This window comes from Festucalex cinctus, chromosome 4 (genome assembly GCF_051991245.1).
Source record: "Festucalex cinctus isolate MCC-2025b chromosome 4, RoL_Fcin_1.0, whole genome shotgun sequence".
NCBI classification, from domain to species: domain Eukaryota; kingdom Metazoa; phylum Chordata; class Actinopteri; order Syngnathiformes; family Syngnathidae; genus Festucalex; species Festucalex cinctus.
Window position 1 is genome coordinate 20617851 of NC_135414.1, and position 25036 is coordinate 20642886.

The 25036-nt window shown below is 40.7% G+C and overlaps 2 protein-coding genes and 1 long non-coding RNA gene across 4 annotated transcripts in view; 2 read left to right on the forward strand and 1 right to left on the reverse strand.

Annotated features, from left to right (window-relative positions):
• The window catches only part of LOC144017752 (uncharacterized), a 54918-nt gene extending 32545 nt beyond the window's left edge, over positions 1 to 22373 (reverse strand). The window contains exons 1-2 of the long non-coding RNA XR_013283242.1: positions 22216 to 22373; positions 21960 to 22029 (exon numbers count right to left, since the gene is read on the reverse strand). This is a non-coding gene — a long non-coding RNA (uncharacterized LOC144017752). The remainder of the gene's footprint in view (positions 1 to 21959; positions 22030 to 22215) is intronic.
• Positions 1688 to 6673, forward strand: cyp1a (cytochrome P450, family 1, subfamily A). Its single transcript, XM_077519632.1, has 7 exons — positions 1688 to 1839; positions 2082 to 2962; positions 3579 to 3705; positions 4393 to 4482; positions 4554 to 4677; positions 5150 to 5236; positions 5339 to 6673. The coding sequence occupies exons 2-7, from the start codon at positions 2123 to 2125 to the stop codon at positions 5634 to 5636; spliced, it is 1566 nt and encodes a 521-aa protein (XP_077375758.1). The 5' UTR covers positions 1688 to 1839; positions 2082 to 2122; the 3' UTR covers positions 5637 to 6673.
• Positions 22374 to 22379: 6 nt separating the features above from the next.
• Positions 22380 to 25036, forward strand: part of cskl (c-src tyrosine kinase-like) — a 31636-nt gene continuing 28979 nt past the window's right edge. For both annotated transcript variants that reach the window (XM_077519634.1, XM_077519633.1), the window contains exon 1: positions 22380 to 22629. The gene's annotated coding sequence lies outside the window, so the exon portion shown is untranslated. The remainder of the gene's footprint in view (positions 22630 to 25036) is intronic.

Consider the following 25036-nt stretch of genomic DNA (forward strand, 5'->3'; position numbering starts at 1 on the left):
GTGATTGGTTATGGTCAGCTGTATGTCTGCCAAGTAGTGGTGAATGGTGATATATAAAGTTGTGCTCATGAGTTTACATACCCATATGTAAACTAATGAGCACAACTGTAAAATATATCATGATATCATTATAGCTTTAGCCGCAATGATATTAGATTGGCTGTAAAGTTCTTATCACACTGTTTTTGTTCTTACCTTTTAATCTTATTTGGCGGCATTGCAACTTTTTTCCTCTAGCGTTATAGCATGTATCTTGTAACATTGTGATTTTATTCTTATAACTATGTGACTTCTTTCTCAGAACAGTAAGGCTTTTTTCTTACATTATAGACTTTATACTTTTTTACATTATAGACTTTATATCTAACATTAGGATTTTAATCTTGTAATAACTTACTTACTCCCATAACATTATGACTTCATAGTCATAACATTATGGGCTTTAAATGCATACTTCGCACAAAAACTGGCGTATCCTGATTTTCATAGCAAAGCAATCTTGTTTGGGAATCTGGTTCATCGCTCTGTGCCAGTCACGTCTAAGTATAGGTGCAGGTAGTGTAATGCAATTGTGTTGAGTTTGATCGAGGTGCAGACAGATCTTGACCTTTGTCGACATGTACGGTGGATGTCATTGTAATTCATTCATAAACATCACAACACCACGCATTGTAGAAATCAAGTCAGTGAATGCATTACAGTATTATAATTATCTTCCTTATATATTTTTAATCTCCCGGGCAAATTTACAAGTCATCAGCCCGTGGAGGCCTACTTGCCATTCTTTATAAATGTATATGCATGATTAGACTTCCTGCATTGACTTCATAAAATCATAAAATCAGTTTCTCATTGTCCCATGTTAAGAACTATGCACTGATTTTAAAGGGCATGAGAGGAGTCACTTCTACAGGTGGCGATTCAACTGTTCACAACTACAACGGTGCAAAATGCATGTTTTACACTGCCGCAAGTTGGGTGGCTCTGCGAAAATACCAAAACAAAGTCTAACCTGCCCCTGCACAGATTCACGTCGCGACACGTGCCAGACTTGAGCTGGACACGAAAATAGAGCCCCATACCTTTATTCTCATAACATTATAACCCTTCTTCCATAACATTACATTTTTATTCTCATAACATTGCATCTTTAATCTTGCAACATTATACGACTTCTTTTATAACATTTGTGTTAAGTTGGGTTTACTGTAGCCCTAACCCAACCAAAGGAAATTATTACTTTAGTGTATTCTAATAAAATTGCAACTGTTTTCTCATAACCTTACAACTTTATTTTGTAATATTACAACTTCTTGTCACGTTACCGCTTTATTTGTGTGACTTTACGACTTTATTCAGTTACGTTATCATCACAGACTGTTTATAGTCATGCGAATTAGACGTCATGCAATAACAGCCTGATTATGACTTCATCAACAACATAAGAAAAGACCATAATAAAGCAATGAATAGCTGTGGCTTTGTTGCACGCCGCTTTGTTGATGCATTAGAGAGCATTTCGAAACATGCAATCACACATGCAATCACACACGCACGCACACCCCCCCCCCCCCCCCCCACACACACACACACCTTTTTAGTGCACCAGACTTCATTCATGACAAACAGAAGGAGGGGTGATTACATCACGGGAAGCACTTCATTCATGACAAACAGAAGGAGGGGTGATTACATCACGGGAAGCAGCCAATAGAGTGGAGGAGCGCGCTATAAAGCAGAAGCCCATTCTGTCTTTTGGGGACACAAGGAGTCTAAACTCGTGGCCAAGCGGCATTTTGATTGCTCTTGGATTGCATTGCTCATCTGTTTGCTTGAAAGGTAATCTTACAACTTTCTGCACAACAAGCTTCATAGGTGTCTAACTCCTACTATAGTAGGATAGATTGTTTTACCAGAGTATGTTTGCAGATGTTTTGCTATCTCTCCACACTTACGTTTGTTCGTTTTTAACGTGAAATGAGTAAAATAACATGCAGTCGTCATTCATTCTCCACAGCAGGTAGTCGACATGTTGCACAACCTGCCTGCAACTAACACTCCTCTGCCACCTCTATTTCCAGGTGCTTTGTTTTTGCAGCCAGAAAATACTAAGGACGTTGCCATGGTGCTAATGATACTGCCATTGGTGGGGGCCGTGTCTGTGTCGGAGAGCCTGGTGGCCGTGACCACGTTGTGTCTGGTCTACCTGTTTCTCAAGTCCTTCCGAAGTGGCATACCCGAGGGGCTCCGGCGGCTCCCGGGACCCAAGCCTCTGCCCATCATCGGCAATGTGCTAGAAGTGGGTAAAAGGCCTTACCTGAGCCTTACCGCCATGAGCAAGCGCTACGGCCCCGTGTTTAAGATCCAGATCGGCATGCGTCCCGTGGTGGTGCTGAGCGGCAGCGAAACAGTCCGACAGGCGCTCATTAAACAAGGTGAGGACTTCTCGGGCAGGCCTGACCTCTACACCTTCCGCTTCATCAACGACGGTGAGAGTCTGGCCTTCAGCACGGACCAGGCAGGAGTGTGGCGAGCCCGCCGGAAGCTGGCCTACAGCGCTCTGCGCTCCTTCTCCACCCTGGATGGCACCTCATCACAGTACTCATGCATGCTGGAGGAGCACATCTGCAAGGAGGGCGAGTATCTGGTAAAGCAGATCAACAAAGTCATGAAGGCCGATGGCAGCTTTGACCCCTTTCGCCACATCGTCGTCTCCGTGGCCAACGTCATCTGCGGGATGTGTTTCGGCCGCCGCTACGACCATGACGACCAAGAGCTTCTGAGCCTGGTGAACATTAGTGATGAGTTCAGCCAGGTGGTGGGCAGCGGCAACCCTGCTGACTTCATCCCAGCTCTCCAGTACCTGCCAAGCGCCACCATGAAGGCGTTTGTGAGCCTCAACACCCGCTTCAACGACTTTGTGAAGAAGATCGTGGTCAACCACTATGCCACCTTCAACAAGGTACCACCTACCCATCTTAAACGACTTCCATTTTCTCACACAGTATTCCCCTGTGATATCACAATTTATTGTTGGGAGCCCTGCTATAGGTCCTTATGCAATATTTCTTTTCATGGATTTTTACAGTAAACTTACATACAGTAATGCCCTTGCATGTTGAACGGAGCGTGACAGTTGCTGGTGCAGTTTTCAGCTGTTTTTTAAAATTCCACAAGAAAAGACAAACACAATTAGCACACTCACGCAGAAGATGCTCTGGCAGAAGTTGCTATTGGCCACATCTTATCCAAAAACTCATATGCAGCTTTTATGCTATCACACGCCACCTGCAGGCCCTACCTCCAAAAGCACGTGCATGAATCCAACACCCTGACTCTACAATACATCTGATGCGTTTTAGTGTTCAAATGCATTTACACTTTGTTTAAAAAATGTGTTTTAACCAGTTTAAAAGTGTTAAAAGCATTGACAGTGGGATCAAAACTGTGTACAAAAACATTTTTAACATAGTCTATGTAGCTGGGATTTTTACCCACTACGAGTGGTTTGGAATATATCCCCAACAATAAATGAGTCCATTGTACTGATCAAAGTTGTTCAATTGATTCACTTTCAGGACAACATTCGGGACATCACTGACTCCCTCATCGACCACTGCGAAGACAGGAAGCTGGACGAGAACTCCAACGTCCAGGTCTCGGATGGAAAGGTCGTAGGGATTGTGAATGACCTCTTTGGAGCCGGTTGGTTGGAACTCTTCTTCCTTTCTTTCTGCTCCGGTGGGTAGAATATTGGCAATCTCCAGTGGCAAAATTAATGGAGCTCTCTGGTAGCTAGGATATTGGAGATTTTCAGTGGTTAGGTTCCTGGAGCTCTCCAGTTGTGAGAATGTTGACGCAACTCAAGATCTTTGGGGGTCTGGGAGAAGAAGCTACTGGAGATCTCCGGTGGCTAAGGTCTTGAGGCTACTGGAGATCTTTGGGAACTCATCTGTTGAAGCTACTGGAGATATCCGGTGTCTAAAGGACTGGGGATCTCCAGTTGCTGGAGTGGTGATGCTACTGGAGATTTTTGGGGGGTAGGCTCCAGGATTTTTAGGCTATTGGAGATATTTGGAGTGTGGAGTGTGATATTTGGAGTGTGTTGTAGCTTCTGGAGATTTGGAGGTGGATTAGGGTAGGTACAATAACATCCAACCCACCAGAGATTCCCAATACCCTAGCCACCTGAGCCCTGTTACTTCAACACTCTACTCACTGGAGATCTCGGATGTCCAGAGTAGAGAAAATCTCCAGTGACTTTGCTCTTGTGGCTATTGGAGATCCATGGTGGTTCTAGTGATGTTGTATCATCGGTGCATTTGTACTACCAGTGCCTTGTGATTAAAAGTCACCTCTGAATAAATAAAATGAAGTTTGATTCTCTTCTAGGTTTCGACACCGTCTCAACTGCCTTGTCCTGGTCAGTCATGTACTTGGTGGCTTATCCGGAGATTCAGGAGAGGCTTTATCAGGAGCTGAGTAAGTACCTGACAGTAGAATTACACCTCCTGTATCCGGGCAGACCATTCACCAAATCTCTTCCTTTCCAGAGAACAAGGTGGGACATCACCGCTCTCCTCTTTTATCTGACAAAGCCAACATGCCCCTCCTGGAGGCCTTCATCCTGGAAATGTTCCGGCACTCGTCATTCCTGCCCTTCACTATCCCCCACTGGTAAGGGTCACTTTCTTGCAGGTGTACGGAGTTCAATGGGAACTTTTACTGGTTCTTTTATCCTGAATGCTCGCTATACTAATAACAACCAGGAGACTGTATATTCTCAGTTGAACTATTTAGTAGATGCCAGAAAGATCAAGTTAAACAGCTGTGGAGCCTTATCTGCTGAACGTGGAACAAGGCTTGCCCCACTCAAAATTGTCGCTAATCTTATACTACCTTTGCCGGCCACCCCACGGGGGCTGGCGCTGCCTATTCCATGTAAGAATATGTGACCTGATGGTCTTAACTAGTTTCAACTGGATAAATGTGCACCAGAGTGCAGATAGATCGGAAGACGCCAAGCTAGGACAGCTAATAACGACATAATGGCCCAGCTCAAGTCATCTATCTAATCATTAAGAGCGCTGATCTAAGAATATCACAGGGACATTTTGACATTTGATGTATGACCTTGCTATCTTTCTAGCACCACAAAGGACACATCTTTGAATGGCTTCTTTATTCCCAAAGACACCTGCGTCTTCATCAATCAGTGGCAAATTAATCAAGACCCGTAAGTAGGATGCTAATGCTTGTACCGCCTAGCTTGCAGTGAAGGAAGACTGACCACTGATGTTTAAACTGTGTAAACTGATGTTTACTCTGCATCTTTCAGTGAGATCTGGAAGGATCCGTTGTCCTTCAAACCTGAGCGCTTCCTGAGTGAAGACGGCACAGAGCTCAATAAGCAAGAGGGTGAGAAAGTCATGATGTTTGGCCTGGGCAAGCGCCGCTGCATCGGTGAGGTCATCGCGCGGCAAGAGGTCTTCCTCTTCCTGGCCATCATCGTGCAGAGGCTGCATTTCCACACCATGCCCGGAGAGCCCGTGGACATGACGCCCGAGTACGGCCTCACCATGAAGCACAAGCGCTGCCAGTTGAGAGCTACCATGCGACCGCTTGACGTACAGTGAAGAGCAAGCTGATAAATTTCTCTGAACAGTGTGCAGGGCTGGGAAAATAAGCAACCACAATAACTACCACAGTACAATGCGCTATGCTATTCAAATGTGCTATACTGCATTTGAATTCATATTTATTGATGTGTCCATCTTAACTAATCATCCACGTCTGGTCTTTACCACACACGTTTCCTACTCCTCCAGGGCTTCGGAAGCATCTTGTATAAATATGGGGTGCTACAGAAAGCACAAAAAATGGGAATAGGTGAAGTTCCGAACCACAAATGTGCAGGGTTTTACTGTACTCCTCTCTCTGTGATTTGTGTTCCTGTTTAAGTCCCGCCATCCTGCGCAATCCAGCTGTAGGCCTATTGCCATTGGCCGACTTTTCAGTGACTAATGGATCAAATGGACATTCATTATTAGAGCAGCAACACTGATTGGTCACGATGCCACTCTACAATTACACAACAGTCATACTGTAATATAAGAAATGCCTTGTATTTACTGTATATATACTGTATGCAGTAATAATGGTATTTTTGTAACACTATGGACGCATGGCTCACAAACAAAGCCATATTGTCAGAATGTAATGAACTGGACATCAAATTGAAGTCAAGCAGCTAATGATGTTGTGAAGATATATTTTTACCAACGTCCATGTTGTGGTTTTGGGTCCTGCTGCTATCCTGTGACTCTGAATGAAATACAGATGAGCTTATACTGTTTATGATATAACCCATTATAATGTGGATTTAACAACACTGAAGCTATATTTGCATCCTAAAATGTGATTTATGTGTTTCTATTAAGTATTTTGTAAAGTAAATTTATGTGCCTAATATTTGTATACATATGTGTGCATACAGGTGTTTGCGTGCGTGTGTGTGTGCGTGTGCGCACTCTTGATTTGCCAGGATACCAAAAAGTGATTCTTTTGTAATACAAACAGTAAGCTAGAAAATTTTGCATTTCTGTCATTATTATGATTACGCATGTGTAAGTGGACATATGATGGCGGACGCAATAAAAATATACTAAATGCAGTGTTTGCTTTATTTAAAATAATTATTTTACAAAAACAGCACCGCACATATATGAGCTATTGTTAAAAATAACAAATAAAAAAATACCCCAGTTTTATATTTTGTTTTATACTTCTTCGCCCCATTCCTATACATAAGCATAACGTGTTGAAATAATAGCATAAAGTTTACATGAATAATAAATTATTTAAAACATTGCAAATTTTGCATTGATGTAATTTCTATCCTTTTATTTTAATATAATTGTTACAACTTACCGGTACATCAAATGTGTTATATTATTTAATGACATAATATGTCAAGTGCTTGCTTAAGTAAAGATTTCATTTTTTAAAAAGTAGTACTGTATTTTGAAGTTACCTGTCATCATTTCATAAATGTGACACTTCACTTACTATTAATAATCCATCCATCCATCAATCAAGTACAGCTCATTTGTGTTTAACTTTTAAATATACTTTCCTTACATCAGTTGGATGGTCGGTTTATTTTTTTTATTTTATTATTATTATTACTATTATTATTATTATTATTATTATTATTATGTTTTTTTTGTTTTTGTTTTGTTTTTTTACATTTGTTTATGTACAAACAAATATTTTAGTACTGTGTTAGTGGTGGGCCTGCTGGTGGCGTCTGGGAACCGACAACAGTTCCAAATGACATTCCAAATGACATGTACAATCTACACACAGACATTCAAGATGAACTGAGCGAGCAGAGCAGCGTTTGGGATAGTATGGGATGGATAACGATAAAAATTAATTACTATTCTAAATAATGTATATGACTGATGCGTTATAGTAATGGGTCGATGGGGACGGGTCTCGAATAAGCCTCGGCTTCTACCCGTCAGCCCTTCTTTTGGATGTCAATGTTGCAAATAATGTGATGTGATTGATGTAAACTGTCATGTGTCCGAAAGGAAAAAATGAATAAGCCAAACCAAACTAAACCAAACCAATGTACAAACTGAATAATTTTGCAGTGGCTAATAATACCAAATATTGCATAGATTTTTTTTACAGTGGTACTTCCTGTACAAAGTCTCCTTTGCACTTGCATTTGTTTGTATCCTTATTTTTATTTGAGCCTCGTGAACCAAACAGACATTGTAAAAAAAACAAAAAACTGTTTTCAACAGTCTATCCGGATAAATAAAGATTACATTACAGTAATAAAGAGAGCTACTAATGCCCTAAAAACAGACTTTTCCCCTCCCCTTCAAGTTTGAGGATGATGTAATTTGACCAAAATGTAGCTCATCCTGTCAAAATAAAAAATTATATTCAATTTATATGGAAGAAATAAAAAGTATCTTTATTTTATATAATTACACTATTAATCAATGACAACAGCCATTCATTTTTGTTCAGCCCTTCTGCACATAGGCAGCATATCCGTTTTATAGTTTAGAGGTCGTGGGTTCATATCCGAGCTCCAGCCTTCCTGTGAGGAGTGCGCAAGTACTCCCCGTGCTTGTGTGAGTTTTGTCTGCATGTTCTGACTCCCTCCCACATTCTAAAAACATTCATGTCATCCATCCATCCATTTGCTTAACCGCTTACTCCTCACAAGGTCTATCCCAGCCAGCTTCGGACAGCAGGCGGCTTACACCCTGAACTGGTTGCCAGCCAATTGCAGAGCAACATTCATGTCAGGTCAATTGAAATTGCCCATTAGTGAATATGAGCGTCAATGGTTATTGGTCCATAAAACAAAGGCTCACCTCACTGGTGAACCTAATGCGGATGCGCAGTACAGAAAATGGATGGATGTGCATCTTACTTTCCATAAAACGCAGCAACTTTGTTTATCTTGAACAAAAAGTTTGGTCAACAAAGTCAGAGGCTTTATTTTCTATAAACATCCTATATACTGTATAACAACCATGTGTAACGTGTTCATTTCTAAAAATAATGTGCACGTGTTGATTAATGTTATGTCTTGAGCTACGGCAAAAGGAACATGGGGGCAGTGAAGCCACAGACCGCCCTACCGGTGTTGTGTCTATTCACCGCGTGCTGAGGTCATCTGTGAACGGGAATACTGCATGCACCAAAAGGCATAATGAAGGGGGTCACCTGCAGTCTAGTTCCTGAGGTGGTGTTCAGGTGAGAAAGCTGGCAAATGTTGCCATATAGGATTTTACAATTAACAGAAATAATCTGTCGCCATTATAAACCGTAACTAAGTGAACAAGTGTGTTTTAAGTGACAATTTAGCATTTGAAATACATAAAAACAAAAACCTTTTTTAAAAGATGATATACTGTATTTAAAAAAAAAAAAAAAAAAACTTTTTAATGGCTTATATACAGTTGGGTCTCTGGAGTTCCAATTTTTTATTCCTGAGGGATTTTTTTCCCCCTTTTTTGATGAAAATTATAAATTTGGGACAAAATGCATAGGCTTCCTTAATCACACAAGTGTAAAAGTCATGGTGACTTTTTTTTCTTTTTTTTTGCTGACTCAATGTGAAAGTGTATTTCCTATTTTGACATCATGGGAGTAATATATTCCGTGACAGTGATTTATTTTTGGGCTTGATGAACATAACGGAAGGAAATGTGACACCGTCATCTCTTACATTGTGCAACTCGTTTTTTCTCATTCTCAGAAAGGATGACGAGCCAGAAATGCAGCAATGACTTGCGGATTTTGGCCGAGAAGCAAGTAAAATCGAGCTGTTAGTGTGTCTACAAATTAAATAATGACTTTTCCATGGCATGCAAAGGATATGAGTAATGAAGAGCAGGACAAAGTGAATGGAAACCAGCCAGACGAAAACAATGTAAAGCAGGTAATGCAACATTGATAAATTCTTGCCAGTTTAACTGGCTATTGTTCTTTGTGTTTTCACAAACAACAATTTATATTGCTACAAAACACCATCAGAAATACGTAAAGGCATGTACAGTATTAACATTTGTTTTCACTTGATTTAAAAAAGCAAGTGATGATCTGGGTCTTGCCTAATGCTTGGTTGCTAACTTGCTACAGCTGGAATATAACTTCCTAAAATAAATCCCCAGTTACAAAACCATTCAGGTGCTGTTTTTGTTTTGTGTTTAATTTTTCAATAAATAAAAATAAAGAATATATAATTTTTACCAAGTTGTTGTTGGGTAAGAGTGCTTCCCAACCTTTATTGAGCCAACGCACAAATATCATATTGGAAAATTCTAACGGCTCACCACTTGGCAAAACAATTCCCAAACAGTGGATATATGAGTTAATTGTGTACCGTATTATTGTAATTTATGTCTTGTCTGTTACTATATGGTTGGCAAAGAAAGTTTTTGTTTTTATAGAAAAAAAATAAATGTCAACATTGGCATTAGATAATTTCACACGGCACACTGGGTGGGAATCACTGGTGTAAATGTACCCTAAGAATGCATGGTTCGGCATTCTGCGATAAGCATTGATAAGCATTTTCCAAGGGTCAGCAGGAAGCGTGTGTGCACAAGTCATCACTTAAACTCACTTTCACACAATGGAAGCGGTCACTTGAGTTGCCCCCCAATATTTCTAAAAATGGCATACGAGGATGAAACATGCACTTCTTAAAGGACTTATTAGGTTAAGAGGTTAGCAGTTATAGTTAGAGGAATTCTTCATGTTGTGCGTTAGTGAAATGGTTAGGGTTGAGCGAGTGTTCGTTTGGACTTAGGGCTAAAAGTTAGTGTTGATTAGGGCAGACCTTTCGCCAGACCTCGATCTTAAAAGGGGCACATGAAATACATGGTACGGTCCAAAAATTATTATCAACCTACAGAGAGTACTTAATTTGCTACATATTTTTGATAACCCTGTAGTCTATTCACTCAGCACTGATGCACATAATCATCATGTGTAGGGTTGGTAGACCACTTCTTCCAACACCTTCCCTCTGGTAGGCGCGATTGAACAATGGACACTACAATCAACATTCAAACGGCGTCTTTCCCCTTTCCATCAACTTTTTAAACAGTTCACTAATGATGTTACATTGGCATTTTTTCAATTTTGCACATCTCTGTATCTGTCAATCTGCCAAACTGTCACTTCATATTGCTTACTTATATATTTGTTAAGATACAGGTTGAAGAGTTATGGGGTTTAGGTTAGGGGAATTATTAATATTCTGTTGCCGATACATAACTCCTGTTAGTACTATATTAGTAAAATTCTTGAGCATGGCACCGAGGAAGGGCCTGCTCTACAAAACCGCCCCACCCTACCGACTCTGATTCCCATAGCGTGCTAGCGGCCCATAGCAAAGTTCCTCTTTACAATATGTGTGTGACTAAGATCAATAAACATTCCTCCCTCCCTTTGGCAGTCTGCTAGTTAAGAGAAGTCCAATGCCTTTCATGCTTCTGTGTTCTCCTCCTCTCCCAATCTACTCAGCACAGGAAACCCGCCCCCACTCCCATCACACCCCTACCGGACAGGAAACAGTGCTGTCCCAGAGTGCTTGGAAAAGGCCAGCGTGATATCAATTGTGGAAGTTTATCTTGGGGGAGTTTTATTTTAATCTGCCGCTCTCAGGCGTGTGGCTGGGTAACGGTGGCCAAATTGCACAGGGCCAACGTGCCTAGGGGCCCAGGCGGGGCCGCCGCCTTTACACGCGATGCCATACCATCCCGAGAAAGGCCCCCCACCACCCACTCCTAAGCTACAAACAAGGGGAAACAGGGTGGGCCCTTCAGGAATGTTCCTGTGATATCTTCCATCGATCTGTGTGGGAGAAAACGACGGGAGGCCTCCAGCATTAAAGTAGGAATGGTCTTCTCAAGTCCAAGTGAATTCCATGGGAGCTAAATTACCTTCACTAACAGGTACAGTTTGTCCATACTTCCCTGTATCAGGATATTGCAATAGACACTGTATGGACAAATATTGGACCACCTATTACACCTACAGCTACATTTAAACCACGAAAGCAAAGCTAGCGAATGCTGATTTCTCATCAGGATTTGTTCAAGATCAAACGTTCTCTAAACGTTCACTTAAGATTTTTAATGGTTTTTCTTGTCGCAACGAAATTAGGAACATGTGAAATATTTAGCAAACATTAAGTAAAAGTTTGCAAACCTTGAACGAACCATGACAAATCCTGACAGGAGTGCACATTTGCTACCTGCGCCAGCGCTTGCAAATGTTCGGCCCTCCGAGGGATACGGGCTTTACCTACTTTGAAAAGTCTGCGAGCTTGCCATCTCAGTTGCATTTCATCCTGATATCCCATTTTCACTGCACGTTACTGACTGGGCTTGCCACAGATTAACTAGCTTTTCTAGGTACAGTCGCTACTAGGTAGCACATTTTACACTGGCTGTCAAAGCAACAATTTTCTGTCTTTTTCAATGATCGTGTTCGCATTAAAATGGCGCTGTCAAGAAGTAGGAGATACAAAGTCAACCTTCCCACACTGGTGGGACACCGCTTGCCAACATGCCTGAAAAAAAAAAAAAAAAAAAAAAAAAAATAAAAAAAAAAAATAAAAAAAATAAAAAAATTAAAAATACAGCAGCGTGTGATGATGGCATGAAATAAAAGAATTTCAACAACATAAATGTCCATAGGGCATTACAAAACAAAACAAAACAAAAAAATGGGCAAATATTTTTAATCAAGGCTTTTTCTGTTCTTTGCATTTTGGATACCAATACAAAGTATTTTCATATGACAGTAATGTTATCGTCTTGATTGTTACTACCCAAAAAAAGAAATTATTATTATAGTTATTTGAGAATATTTTCAAAAAGAAATAAAATGGATATTATGTACCGGTACATGCTTTTCACTAACCAGAAATCTTATATTTGCAGTTTACTAAAGTACTGTGTTTTTAAAATTGATGCTGAAATAGGCTTATTAGGTTCAAATTTTATGAATCGGTAAAAAAAATAAAATAATTAATAAATAAATAAATAAATAAATAAATAAATAAATAAAAAACATTGGAGATATATTCTTTTCATTAGACAGTGACATTTGTTTGAGTTTTGTATTTTATTTTTACCTGAAGTGCAATGAAAATCATGTTACTTTTTTCAGTGAATAATATAAAACACGCACACCATTTGGAGATGCTTGACATGCTTTTGTGGAACTGCGACAAAACCCATACCTGAATGAATAATGTCCCAGAAAGTGTCTGTGCTGCTCTTTTGTGTTTTTTGCTGGTCTTAGTCTAAACTGAAGCTGCCAGTTTATCAACGAGTTTGACTTGGACCGACCCCTGCTTCCTTTTGCATGTGCCGATGCATGGCGTGACAAAACATTTCCGAGCCAACGATGACATTGTTAACGCTAATAACGCTGTCGGCTCTGTTCACAGGTGAGCGCGCCAACTCGCCTCCCCCTCACTCCTCACAATTGTGTTTAGAAAAGTGTTTGGGTCACTTTTAGAAATCACTGCTGCCAAAAAAATAAAAAAATTAAAAAAAATCTGCCAAAAACAAGTCATGTCTGTCATGCTTGTTGTAGTTTTAGGTTAGTTGGGCACTTCTGTTTTTTGGGTTTTTTTTTTTTTTTTTTTTTTTTTTTCTATTCTATTCTCACCTTGCGTGACAGTCCAAAGCATCTTAGCTGTCACAGTGACAAGTAGCGTGCGACTTTACCTCCCCGGCTCCTGGTTAGCGTGAGAGCTAAGGGCTGAAGGCCAGGTTTTTCCAGTTTTTCTTTTCTTGTTTTTTTCTCTTTGTTTGTGTGCTTACATCTATGTAAACTTTATCAAGTAGTAGGTCGTACGGTTTGTTACAGCGCTGGCAATCGTGGTTGAGTTCAACTAGTTTCAACTAGTTTAACTACAGTAGGATTGGGAGATATGGCCATAAAATAACATCTTTGATGTTACATAAATCTGATTTTCATCTGAAATCTATTTTCCATGTCATTGTATTTAAGACAAATGCTGATATTTTCCTCCCTTAGGAATAGCTTTTTACGTCCTGACACTAAACAATCTTTGAAACAGAAATAATAGAATTACAGTGGTCCCTCGCTACTTCGCGGTTCACATCGCGGATTTGTATGTGGGTCCAAAATTAATATATAATGGGGTTTATCTTGGGTTGTACATCACTATATCACGGGTTTTTCCAAACACAGCAATATTTATGGGATTCAGGCAGTGGTTTGCCTGAAACAGCACCCCTGAGCTAACGCTGGCTCGGAAAGCACTACGTACATGAAACTCACCCTGCCTACTCATTTTAGTACCATCATTACACATTGAAAAGCAAGAAGTCCTGGAACAAACACTACAAAATTTAAGGGGGGTTACATTTCCAGGCAGTGGGCTGCCTGAAACAGCACCCCCTAGCTAACTCTGGCTAGGAAAGGCGTATGTACATGAAACTCGCTCTGCCTACTAACTTTGCAACACTGACTGTGCTCTTTTGTTCACAGCCAGGCTACTAGCCTAGCCAGGGAATTAGTGTAAGCAGTGCATGTTAGCAAGGACAGCAAGATCAAGACTATTACCTCCCCAAACAAGAAATGCTGTTAACACTTTTTTCTGAGAATGTTATCCTTGTAAGTTCTAATTAGGAAACTCTTTGTTCTTGTTTGATTACCACTTTTCAACATGAAAGAAGACATTTTCTTTTATACTTGTATCACTAAACAGTTAATAATATTAAAATGCAATGTAAATCATTGCCTATACAGTTCATAAAGGTTTTGTGATGGCCATAGATAGACCCCAGTTATTTCTGTTTCCATTATTTCCTATGAGAAGAATTTACCGTATACTAAATCTGAACAAAATGGCTTCTGCTTTGTATTAAACTCTATGACAACACAATGTTACTGTTTAGCTGTCATGTTACTTATAGTGACTTTTGACACTCTCTTAAGCAACCTGATATCTTGCATAACCTAACACACATACACGATAAGTGTGTGGCTCGCCACCGCAGGTCCAAGTTTTGCATGATGCATGTCAATGTGAACCATGTGACGAGGTTTAGACGGTCAACACTTGCAGTATGGATTCATGTTTAGAATTATTCAGTGAAGCAACTCAGAAAACAATACACAAAACCATCCATTGCCATGCCATTAAATTATTCAAAACTAGTATGGCTCTTGTGATGAATTAGACCAGAGCTGTTGACTGGTTCCAGTACCACCCAGCCACCCACATATTTTGCCGAACCACAGAAGAAGAAGGCAAACCTGGCTATATTTCACCTTCAAAAGCATTTGTATGTCAACTCATTCACATAAATAGACAGACCTAAACAGTGAACATAAAAACTAGTGTACTGTTTATCTTACCCATTGCTCATGTGTATGTTAAATAAATACTGTATCGGGTTACATTTGTGTTGCACGTTGTTAATGAAGCTGTGACAGAGTAATGATATAGTTCTGATGCCAAGATCAAGTTAAGGAAATCATTATCTAATTCCCCACCAAGATATGGTAGTATGCCTTTCTTGTTACTTATATAAGAAACTCTCCTTTTTCCCATCAAGTGTTCTCATTACTTATGACTCAAAAACACCAGTAATCCAATCATGGATGACAACTGCACTACAGTCTTCTTCTCTAGTAGCCTCAACTCAACTCAACTCAACTCAACTCAACTCTATTTAACGATTGCAGTTGCAATATTTAAGCCTACTAGGGATGTTTATTTAAGGAAAAATAATAATTCTGCAATATATCGCGAAATTGCAGGGCACAATTCACGTATCGATTCAATATGCAGCCGAATCGATCTTTAAACATCAATTTTTGTTGGAAATATTCAACAAAAGGTCTTACTTAGGTTTCACACTTTAAGCATGGAAGAATGTTATATTAGTGTAACATTAAGACTTAATATTTTATTTCAAAGCTGTTCAAACATGAAACAGATTGCAACCTGTTTAATAAAAAAAAAAATCGCAATAATCAACATATAAATTCGTATCGGGATTAATGGGTATCGAATAGAATCGTGACCTATGAATCGTGATAGAGACCGAATCGCCATATACTTAGCAACTCACACCCCTAATATTTACCAAGGGTAAAAATAACAAGGCAATCTCCGCTAACTAGTGGTGAATGGTGTTATTACTACTTAATTCTGACCAGGTTTCATAGAGAAAGGAAGCATTTTTTTTTTAATGTTAAAAAAATTAATTAAGGAGCCACTCCAAGTGTGGGCACAAGCCACATGAGGCCTATGGGCCTTATTTAGTCCTTATTTATAGCAATAATGGCAAATGCATGATATAATCCATGCGTCAAGTAGTTGACTATTTGGTTCAAAAACAATTGGTGACTCATGCATTATTTGTAAGTAAAGTCCCACAGTAAGTAGATTGACAGTGACGAGACCCAGTCAGTTGGCACAAAATAGCAAAATAAGATAACAATGAACTATGCCCTCCAATGCGCTGTCCCCCAGTGTCTTCTTGACATTGGCTCTAATGGCAGCACCATATGGAATGCTTGCCTGTGAAAGTCCAACTTGGCCCACATCCAACCATTATGTGTGAGCTGTCAACTCTCGTCATGCTTGAGAGATCACTTCCAATCTCAAGTTTATTTTAGAGCCACTGCAAACTCATGGCTACACGCTGTAGCTTGCTTATAGATTACTTCGTTTTTGAACATTTTGAATGCTCGGTTCTGTGCAAAAATTAAAGACAACTTAGACATTGTTACGGCTCTGATGTGACAAAATGAATGCCACGATACCGCAACAGGGAAGTAATTTCACCCGCCTTGTTGTATTGAAAGCAATGTCGTTATCCGACAAGTATATGCCATGTTGCTGTGTGAAAGGGCACACAGTTGTGGCAATATCTTGCCTTTTTTTTGCAAATTCTTTGTGTAAAAGAGGCTAGAAACAACTGTTGTGATAGTCCATTTCACACTGCCTGCCAAAGCTACATCTTAATTTTGCAATGGGGTGTCACATGTGGCAATATTGTGCCTTTGATGGGTTCTGTGTAAAAGACAAAGGCATCTTGTCGCCAGATCGTCTCTATGTGGATATTTTGTGTCCACAATGGGTGAAATATCCCACCTTTGCTGAGTTATATGTAAAAAGGGGAGGTTCCAGATAATGGTTTTCAAAAGCATGTTTAACATTGGCTGCCAAAACAGGCGGGAAGCATAACATCCATCCTCTTCTCTTGCCCTGTTATGATGAAAACAATGTTACAGTTTGTGGTATATTTACAGTTTAAACTTTTAAAATAGTCAACTGTAAAAAAAAATAAAAAAATAAAAAAAATAAAAAAAATAAAAATGTAAATGTTACTGTTATTTCATTTAAGGCTCAGGTTTTTCTTCAAGTAATTTGTAGGATCTACAGGTGAAAGAGACCAAAAACATACAGCACTGCAATGCTCTATTTTGGCGTCAACAAAAGAGCCAAAGCGGTGTCGCGTGAACAGCCTCTCGGAGGCTCACCTGCCGGAATACTTGAGTTGCGCACACGATCGCGACTCCCACTTCCTGCTGGCCCAACACTCGGGAAGCCGTTTGCATGACAAGACGCACTTGACTCTTCCTGTCGCGCCCTCAACCGTATTTACGGGGCAAAACAATAGCATCAGGGAACAGAGTCAAGATGAGGGGCCACGTGTGCTCATGTAATTGTCTTGTGCAGGTTTGCGTGACACTCGCGAGCGTGATAAGGCGTGATGGTGTGCACACAACTGGCGAGGCCATCAGGTTCTTGGCGAGCGGGCCGAGAGGTCCGTGGGGGGGCATTATGGACTTAACTGGCTCCCGGCAGCTTTAGTTATCAAAGACATCCTGAGCCGGGCAGTTCCCTGCAGCTTGACTTTCATTACCCTGCTAATGTGCCACTAACAGGGCAGCACGGGGGATTAGCGAGGGGTCTCTTTAAAAGGTCGCCAGTTTGCACAGAAACAAAATGGTGTCATTCATAAAAGACAGGCATATGTGCCTTGTTTCATAATCATTTGTTGGAACCCAGTTTGTTGGATAATGGCTTCTTAAAACCACATAAGAGATTGCACATTTTACGAATTTTCAACCATCAAATGCCCTGCCGGAGGTCTCCCCTCGAATGTGTGCCATTACAGTTGACTTTGTAAAGTATCTCAATAAAAAGCTAAATTGGGGTCAATATCATGAAATAAATCTCTTGAAAGCCTTTTCTGCTCTGTTGCTTGAACCTTTGTTGCCTCATCCCACAGTCACAGGGTCAAGTGCTGTGGTCAAGGAGAGTTGAGGACAACGAGGTGGAGGCAGTTTGAGCCCTCACTGTTTGGGCAGCTGGAGGGTGGGATATACTGTAAGTCATTCATGAGCCTGCTTGGTCTCTGACATGCAAGCGGCTAACGTCTTGGCATTAGCATCAAGCCTTATTTGGCTATTTGTGTCTGTACAAGCAAAAGAGTATTCGGCTAGCACAGGTTGCCGTGACTCTCAGGATTCTCGCCATTGCGTGACTGCTCAAGCACCAAACGTGCACTGAGTAACAGTGGACACTGAACTGCACACTGACTGTTTCACTTTGATTTAAATTTCAAACAAAAAAAATCTCTTCCATTAGTTTTCCTGAGTGCATCCAAGCTGATTTTTGTTTACTGTACACTGGAGCTTCCACTTTGTCTCAACTCAAAGTCTTGACCTTGCCTGATTCTCTGCTCCTCAAAGTCTGAAATTGGTCTTCACTTCATGAAGTCCTTATATTGACTTGGTCACAGCCCCTCCAAAGTCCTCAATTTGACATTGTCTCAACTCAAACTTTACAGTACTTTGGTCTTGACTCCACAAAGTCCTTGGTTTTTAATTGAACACAAATCTGACACCGGAAACCATACCTTATTCTGTTGTACGAACATGTCACCAGGTGGCTATATGGGTCTATTGTAACTTCTGCCATCTAATGGAAGAGCATGGTATTGTTCTGCTGAAATAATAATTTGTAAATACATTAACAAAGATAGCAGGTGTCCATTTGCTTGTCTTTCTTTCTGTTTTTTTTTTTTTTTTTTAAGCATACTAACCTAGTGTATGTTTTGACTGAGAGAAAGCATCCAGAGTGTGGGTATTCGCGGGGCCTGACTATGTGAAGCCCCTTGGGAAGTGGCCAGAAGTCGCTTGACGGTGCGAGTGTGTCCCACTTAGCCTCAGTTGGGTCTGTCTTGCTTTTGATACATTTTTCTAAATCTTGATCATTACTTTTGTTTGAGCAGATAGCAGTGACAAACAGAAGAATGGATAGTGTATCCTCCAGGATGGGACAAGATTAGCTCATAAGGAGGAAGGGGGCTTTTTCAACTAAATTAGTTCCTTGCCTAACAAGTACCGACCAGAGAAGCTGTGTGGGTGTCTACTTGCTTCTTATCTTAGAGGTTGGGTTTCTGGGTTATTTCCCCTGCAAGGTGTGATATGACGGCATCTTAAGTCTAGGTTACGCATTCATTCCCTTGACAGGTGTGCATCTGGTATTTTTATCAACATCATTACAAAACGAGGGTGGTTTTTCTTCAATTTGGATACACTTATTTGAATTTGGCCTCATCTGAACCATGTAGTGAAAATCCATCTCAATAAAAACGTAAATGAGACTTTATTAATCATCTATCAGGTGACATTAGGTTAACACCCAAAAATGTCACAGGGAAAATATGTTATTATCCTGACATTCACAGGTTAGGTATCAAGCAAGTGGACATTGTCACAGGTCCATTTTATCAATTTTGTTCATGGTCTGTCCCACCTGATTGAGGGTGAATTACTAATCTATAATGACTGAATCTCACTGAAGTCACAATGAGGTAAGTAAAACAATTAAATAATGTCTTGCATTTTCCATTACACATTACAATATATTACAATGTACACAATAACAGTGTACATTCCTTGAAAATTATTTTTGTACCAGATATTTTGAGTGGTATTTTACCTCTTAATAGTTGTATTTTAAGATATCTTTAATCCATTTACCTTTAACATTTTTTTTTCAACTGTTATGAAAAACTGGGATTTGATCTGGACTAATCCAAGTCATGGGCTTGGTATACTCAACTCCTCAAAGTCTTGGTCTTAACTTAGGTCTTGACCTCACATCCACAGGCCAGACCTTTTATTGTCTCGAAGGTCCAAAAGATGACAGAGTAGGTTGCTAAGAGTAACGGCAGGACCAATGTCAAAGAAGTGGACATTGTCACAGGCATTTCATCAACAAAAACAAATACTGACATAAAATTGTATTGTTGTTCTAAAATCACAAACGCTCCAAAGACTTGAAACTCGGTAGTTACTTGCTAACTAACCATCATAGACAAATGCTGTCCTCTAGTGGAAAAACCATAACATAAACCCATTCCAGACTTCAGGAAGTCCATCCATCCATCCATCCATCCATCCATTTTCTTAGCCTCTTTTCCACACAAGGGTCGTGGGGTTGCTGGAGCCTATCCCAGCCGGCTTCGGGCAGTAGGCGTGGTACACCCTGAACTGGTTGCCAGCCAATCCAGGGCAGACAAACAACCATTCACACTCACAATCACACCTAGGGGCAATTTTAGAGGATACAATCAAACTGTCAAGAATGTCTTTGGAATGTGGGAGGAAACCAGAGTAGCCGGAGAAAACCCACGCAAGCACGGGGAGAACATGTGAACTCCACCTAGGAAGGCCGAAGCCTGGACTCGATCTCACGTCCTCTGCACTGGGAGGCGGGCGTGCTCACCAGTCATTCACCGTATGCAAATAAATGTTAGTGTTTATGAGTTAGGACAATAGCCGCACTGTATATAAAATTACTGTAATCCATGAATGGCAATTCACAGTGCTATATTTCCGTTAAACTTCTTAAATTAGAAGTCTAGTCTCTTGATGGTTTCATTTCAAGTCCTTTCTGGTGCAGTTTTCAAGGTGACATTTTTTCATTCTTTCATTTCTAAAGTCAGACAAAATAATTATTAATAACATGTTCGTATTGGCGTATATATCTTATCTTGAATATGAGACAAACCAAAATAGATAAAATTTGTATGAGATCATTAACCAAAAGGTAATGAAGTGTGTTAAAACTGAGCCAAAGCTTAATGAATTTGCTTCTTAAAAGCTAAAAATATGCATAATATGCATATGTGCATAATATATATATATATATAATTCCATCCATCCATCCATTTTCTTGACCGCTTATTCCTCACAAGGGTCGCGGGGGGTGCTGGCGCCTATCTCAGCTGGCTCTGGGCAGTAGGCGGGGGACACCCTGGACTGGTTGCCAGCCAATCGCAGTAGCCTATATATAAATAATAAATTAATTAATGTCTTTATTTATGTATATATTTATTTATTTCACACAAATCTCTTCATATAATAGTGAATCATATTAGTGAATAGTGAATAATAATAATAATAATAATAATAATAATAATAATAATAATAATAATAATAATAATAAGCGGTCAAGAAAATAGATGGGTGGATGGATGGTTGGAGTCGGATGAATTTGTGTAATAAAAATTCACATAACGTTCAATTCTGGGGACTCTGCTGTTTTCATTGTATCTGCTGTCCATCTTAAGAAAACAGTGGCGGTTGTTTGAAAGTCCATCCATCCATCCATCCATCCATTTTCTTGACCGCTTATTCCTCACAAGGGTCGCGGGGGGTGCTGGCGCCTATCTCAGCTGGCTCTGGGCAGTAGGCGGGGGACACCCTGGACTGGTTGCCAACCAATCGCAGGTTGTTTTAAAGTGCTCTATAAATATAGTTTAACTGAATTGACCCTTGTGAGGAATAAGCAGTCAAGAAAATGGATGGATGGATGGATGGATGGATGGATGGATGGATGGATGGATGGATGGATGGATGGATGGATGGTATCGTCATATTGTGAGAAAGAAAAAAGCGATTTATAGTGAATAATTTTTAGAAATTGCTTTTACGTGACATTTTGTCTCAGGACAACTTTAACTTACGGAACAAGCACATTTTTCTGTATAATGTGCACAGCTTATTAAACATTTTATAGAGTTGAAGGACACACTCTTACACTCTACATAACACATTTAGCTTTCTAACAATAAAGCATTGAAACAAGTTTGTGAGTAGTGTGTCGTGGGAGTGTGTTAGGTGTTGCTTGTGCTAGTATTTTAACCTTAGGAGCCACTGTCTGGAAGGAAACCACCTAGCTGTGCTCCTTGTTGCATTAGCAATGCTAGCAGAAGGCTTTTGAAGTGTTTCCCTCCCACTCGTGTTTGACAGGACTTGTTTTTTGGCTTCGTTTTAATATGATGACTGAATATGAGTAGAAACTCGTTAATGCAAAATATAAAAAATGCACTTACCTTAGGCCCACCCATGCTCTTAATAACGTCATTTATGATGAGTGATAAGCCAACTTTGTTTCGTCTTCCTCTAGAGGGAATAAAAAAAAAAAGATTTTAGTAACTTTAGTAAGAGTTGTCATATAGGCCTACGTTGAGAGAGACACACAACTTCAGAACGTAATTGTTATTATTGTGTGTCCACAAAATACTGCCAACACGAAATGCTTTTCATTTCTGGAATGACCCTTATCCTGACTTGTATGTGTAGTATTACCAGAAGGAGAATCGCCGAGTACCAACGAGTTGCCACTTGCCAGTAACAAGTCGACCATCGGTTGATTGTCGCCTGTAGCCGCCGTTTTGGCCGCTGGGTTGTGCTCGCCGACCGTGAAGCCCAGCAGCAGCTACTCATCCCGCTGCGCATGCGCGGAGACCATTTCCTCTCGGCAAGCAGAAGGCCCCTCTCTCTCTTGTTGCCTTGCCACACATACACACACACACATATATATATACAAATAACACACATGATCGACAGGGCGCAAACTAGCATCAAGTCCACACAGCGTTTTTGGGATTGTCGACAATTCAAACCGCAGCAGCCGAATCTGGATGCTCCCCGCCGCAGTCACCCCCATGGACCACCGTCGCTAGTTTGTCGCAGCCCGCTTGGTCGACGCTTTTTCTCGGGGTGAGTTAGCCTCTTTTTAGCCTCTGTCTCTTTGGGTCACTGTTTTTGTCTCGCTGTGCTTGAACTCGCTCGTTGTAGCCTTCGCGGCTAACGGGACAACGAGGAAACCACTAGTTGCCGTTTGTAAAACATCGTAATGTTATGGTTTATTTATTTATTTTTATTAGCCGCACATTGCTAACGCGTAACCACTGCCAGCACGTTACCGTTAGCCGTTAGCTCGTCGCAAAATTTAATTGCTTTAGCGGACACACACACGCTGCCTCCTACATAACATGGTTATTTCTATATATATATATATATATATATATATAAAAATTATGTGTTCAAAATAGGTGACTTTTAACCCTGGCGTGTGCTAACAACGCCCACTGCTAGTTTTGAATCAGAGGACACCCACCGAGATGCGCCTCTGATTCCATTATCGGACGCTTTGCTGGCAGAAGACGTTTATGGTCTTACCCCCCAGGTGCTTTTGCCTTCGTTTGTGGAAAATGGACACGTATGAGAAGAAACTGGAAGACGCACCATTTTATTTATTTATTTATTTTAGCTAAAGCGCTGTGCATAATGCAACAATTGACTGAATCATGCAGTACACACGGCCAATGTTTTATTTTAAAACCGCATAGTTTTTTATTTATTTATTTATTTTTTATTTTTTTTGCATTCGAGAGACCATGAGGGCATAAAAGCACGATGCTGGAGCTCTGTCGGATAACGGACCGTTGGAACATACCCGTCTTTGTCTCATTACAGAAATTCTATTCACAGAGAAACAATTGCATATTTCAAAACATGTACTCATGATCTGATTATTAGTTTTATCCCAGACACGCCATCTCGTCTATGGGAGATTGCATTCGTGCTGTTGAATGTTTAAAGCACACTACCAGCTGCAACTTTATTTATTTTTTTGGCCTTGTTGCCAGCCTCTTCCCATCCTACCTACGCTTTCAAACCATTTTGCGCACATACCTTTGCAAGCTGGGGCACGACCACCAAGGGTTTCAGCAGCCTTCTTGGCTTCAACCACAAGCGAGGAGGGGCCGATGTGCCTCGTTCAACTCATATTTGTTGTCTTAACTCACACAAGTGTGGAAGGAAATCAGCACTGTATACAGTGAAACATAGGGGAAACTGCTAAAACTGGAGGTAAAGTAAGCTAACTGTATACCTGCTTATCTTATCTTGCGATTAAACACACATAAACACATGGTGGTAACATCACACCAGTTAAATGACAAGGAACAGCCATTTCGATTTGTCTTCAGTGCAACATTTGCATGAGACAAAACAGCCCCCTATTTAACCAGAATGTGCCAATTAGTAAATTGTATTGTATTCCTTCATCCTTTGTTCACTTCATGTCAGAGTCGTAGACACCTTTCATGAGGACACCTGGAAATTATTTTAGAGGTGGGGAAAATGGTTTGAATACCGACGTTGTTGACTTGTGGCCTGGGGCCACTATATGACAAACTTCTAAGTTAACTACAATTAGCCATCCATCCATCCGTCATTTACCGCTTATCTTGGGTCGGGTCCCAGCTTTAGCAGGGAAGCCCAGACTTCCCTCTCCCTAGTCACTTCACCCAGCTCCGCCGGCAGTATCCCAAGGCGTTCCCAGGCCAGCCATGAGACATAGTCTCTCCAGCGTGTCCTGGGTCATCCCAGGGGCCAGGAGTAGCAGCTCAACGTTGAGTCCCTCAAGGATGACCAAGCTTCTCACCCTTTCTCTAAGGTGGAGCCCGGACACCCTGTGGCGGAAACTAATTTCGGCCGCTTGTATCCGGGATCTTATTCTTTCGGTCACGACCCACAGCTCGTGACCATAGGTGAAGGGTAGAAACGTAGATCGACGGGTAAATCGAGAGCTTTTCCTTTCGACTCAATTCCTTCTAACTACAATTTACAGGGCTCGACACTGCGACCGATTCACCCGCAAATGCGGCCAACTGTACAGCCTGTGCTGGTGAAATATGAATCCAGTCGCACGGCGCAAGTACGTTTTAATGAGTGGTGCAACGGGCCGGCTTCATCTTTGAGCCGTGAGCCGTATGCATCAAGAGCCACGGTTTGGGTCGTATATCCGCGGAATGTGTTGCGGAGGCCAACTTCAAAATATAAGCCCTCCAAGTCAAACATTGACGTCGATTCAATTGTCTTGCTACTTGTGTTTTGAAATTGACCCACACAGCGCGTGACATCTTCCGGCTCAAGGAGGCTAGCATGACTAGTCCTCATTCCTCAAGTGACTGTCGACTTCCAACAGCAACACGACGCCACCTTGAAATTATATTTAATTGCCAATTAAAGACGCGAAGAAAGTTAATTAGTATGTCATTGTATGATAGCACAAGTCTCCGGTGTTAGCAACTAGCAACAGGAACGTAAACAACTGACA

Coding starts and splice junctions, on each gene's coding strand:
- cyp1a (XM_077519632.1), top strand. CDS start 2,123: ATGGTGCTAATGATACTGCCATTGGTGGGGGCCGTGTCTGTGTCGGAG. Junction 2,963..3,578: donor ACTATGCCACCTTCAACAAG/GTACCACCTACC, acceptor ATTCACTTTCAG/GACAACATTCGGGACATCAC. Junction 4,483..4,553: donor GAGGCTTTATCAGGAGCTGA/GTAAGTACCTGA, acceptor CTTCCTTTCCAG/AGAACAAGGTGGGACATCAC.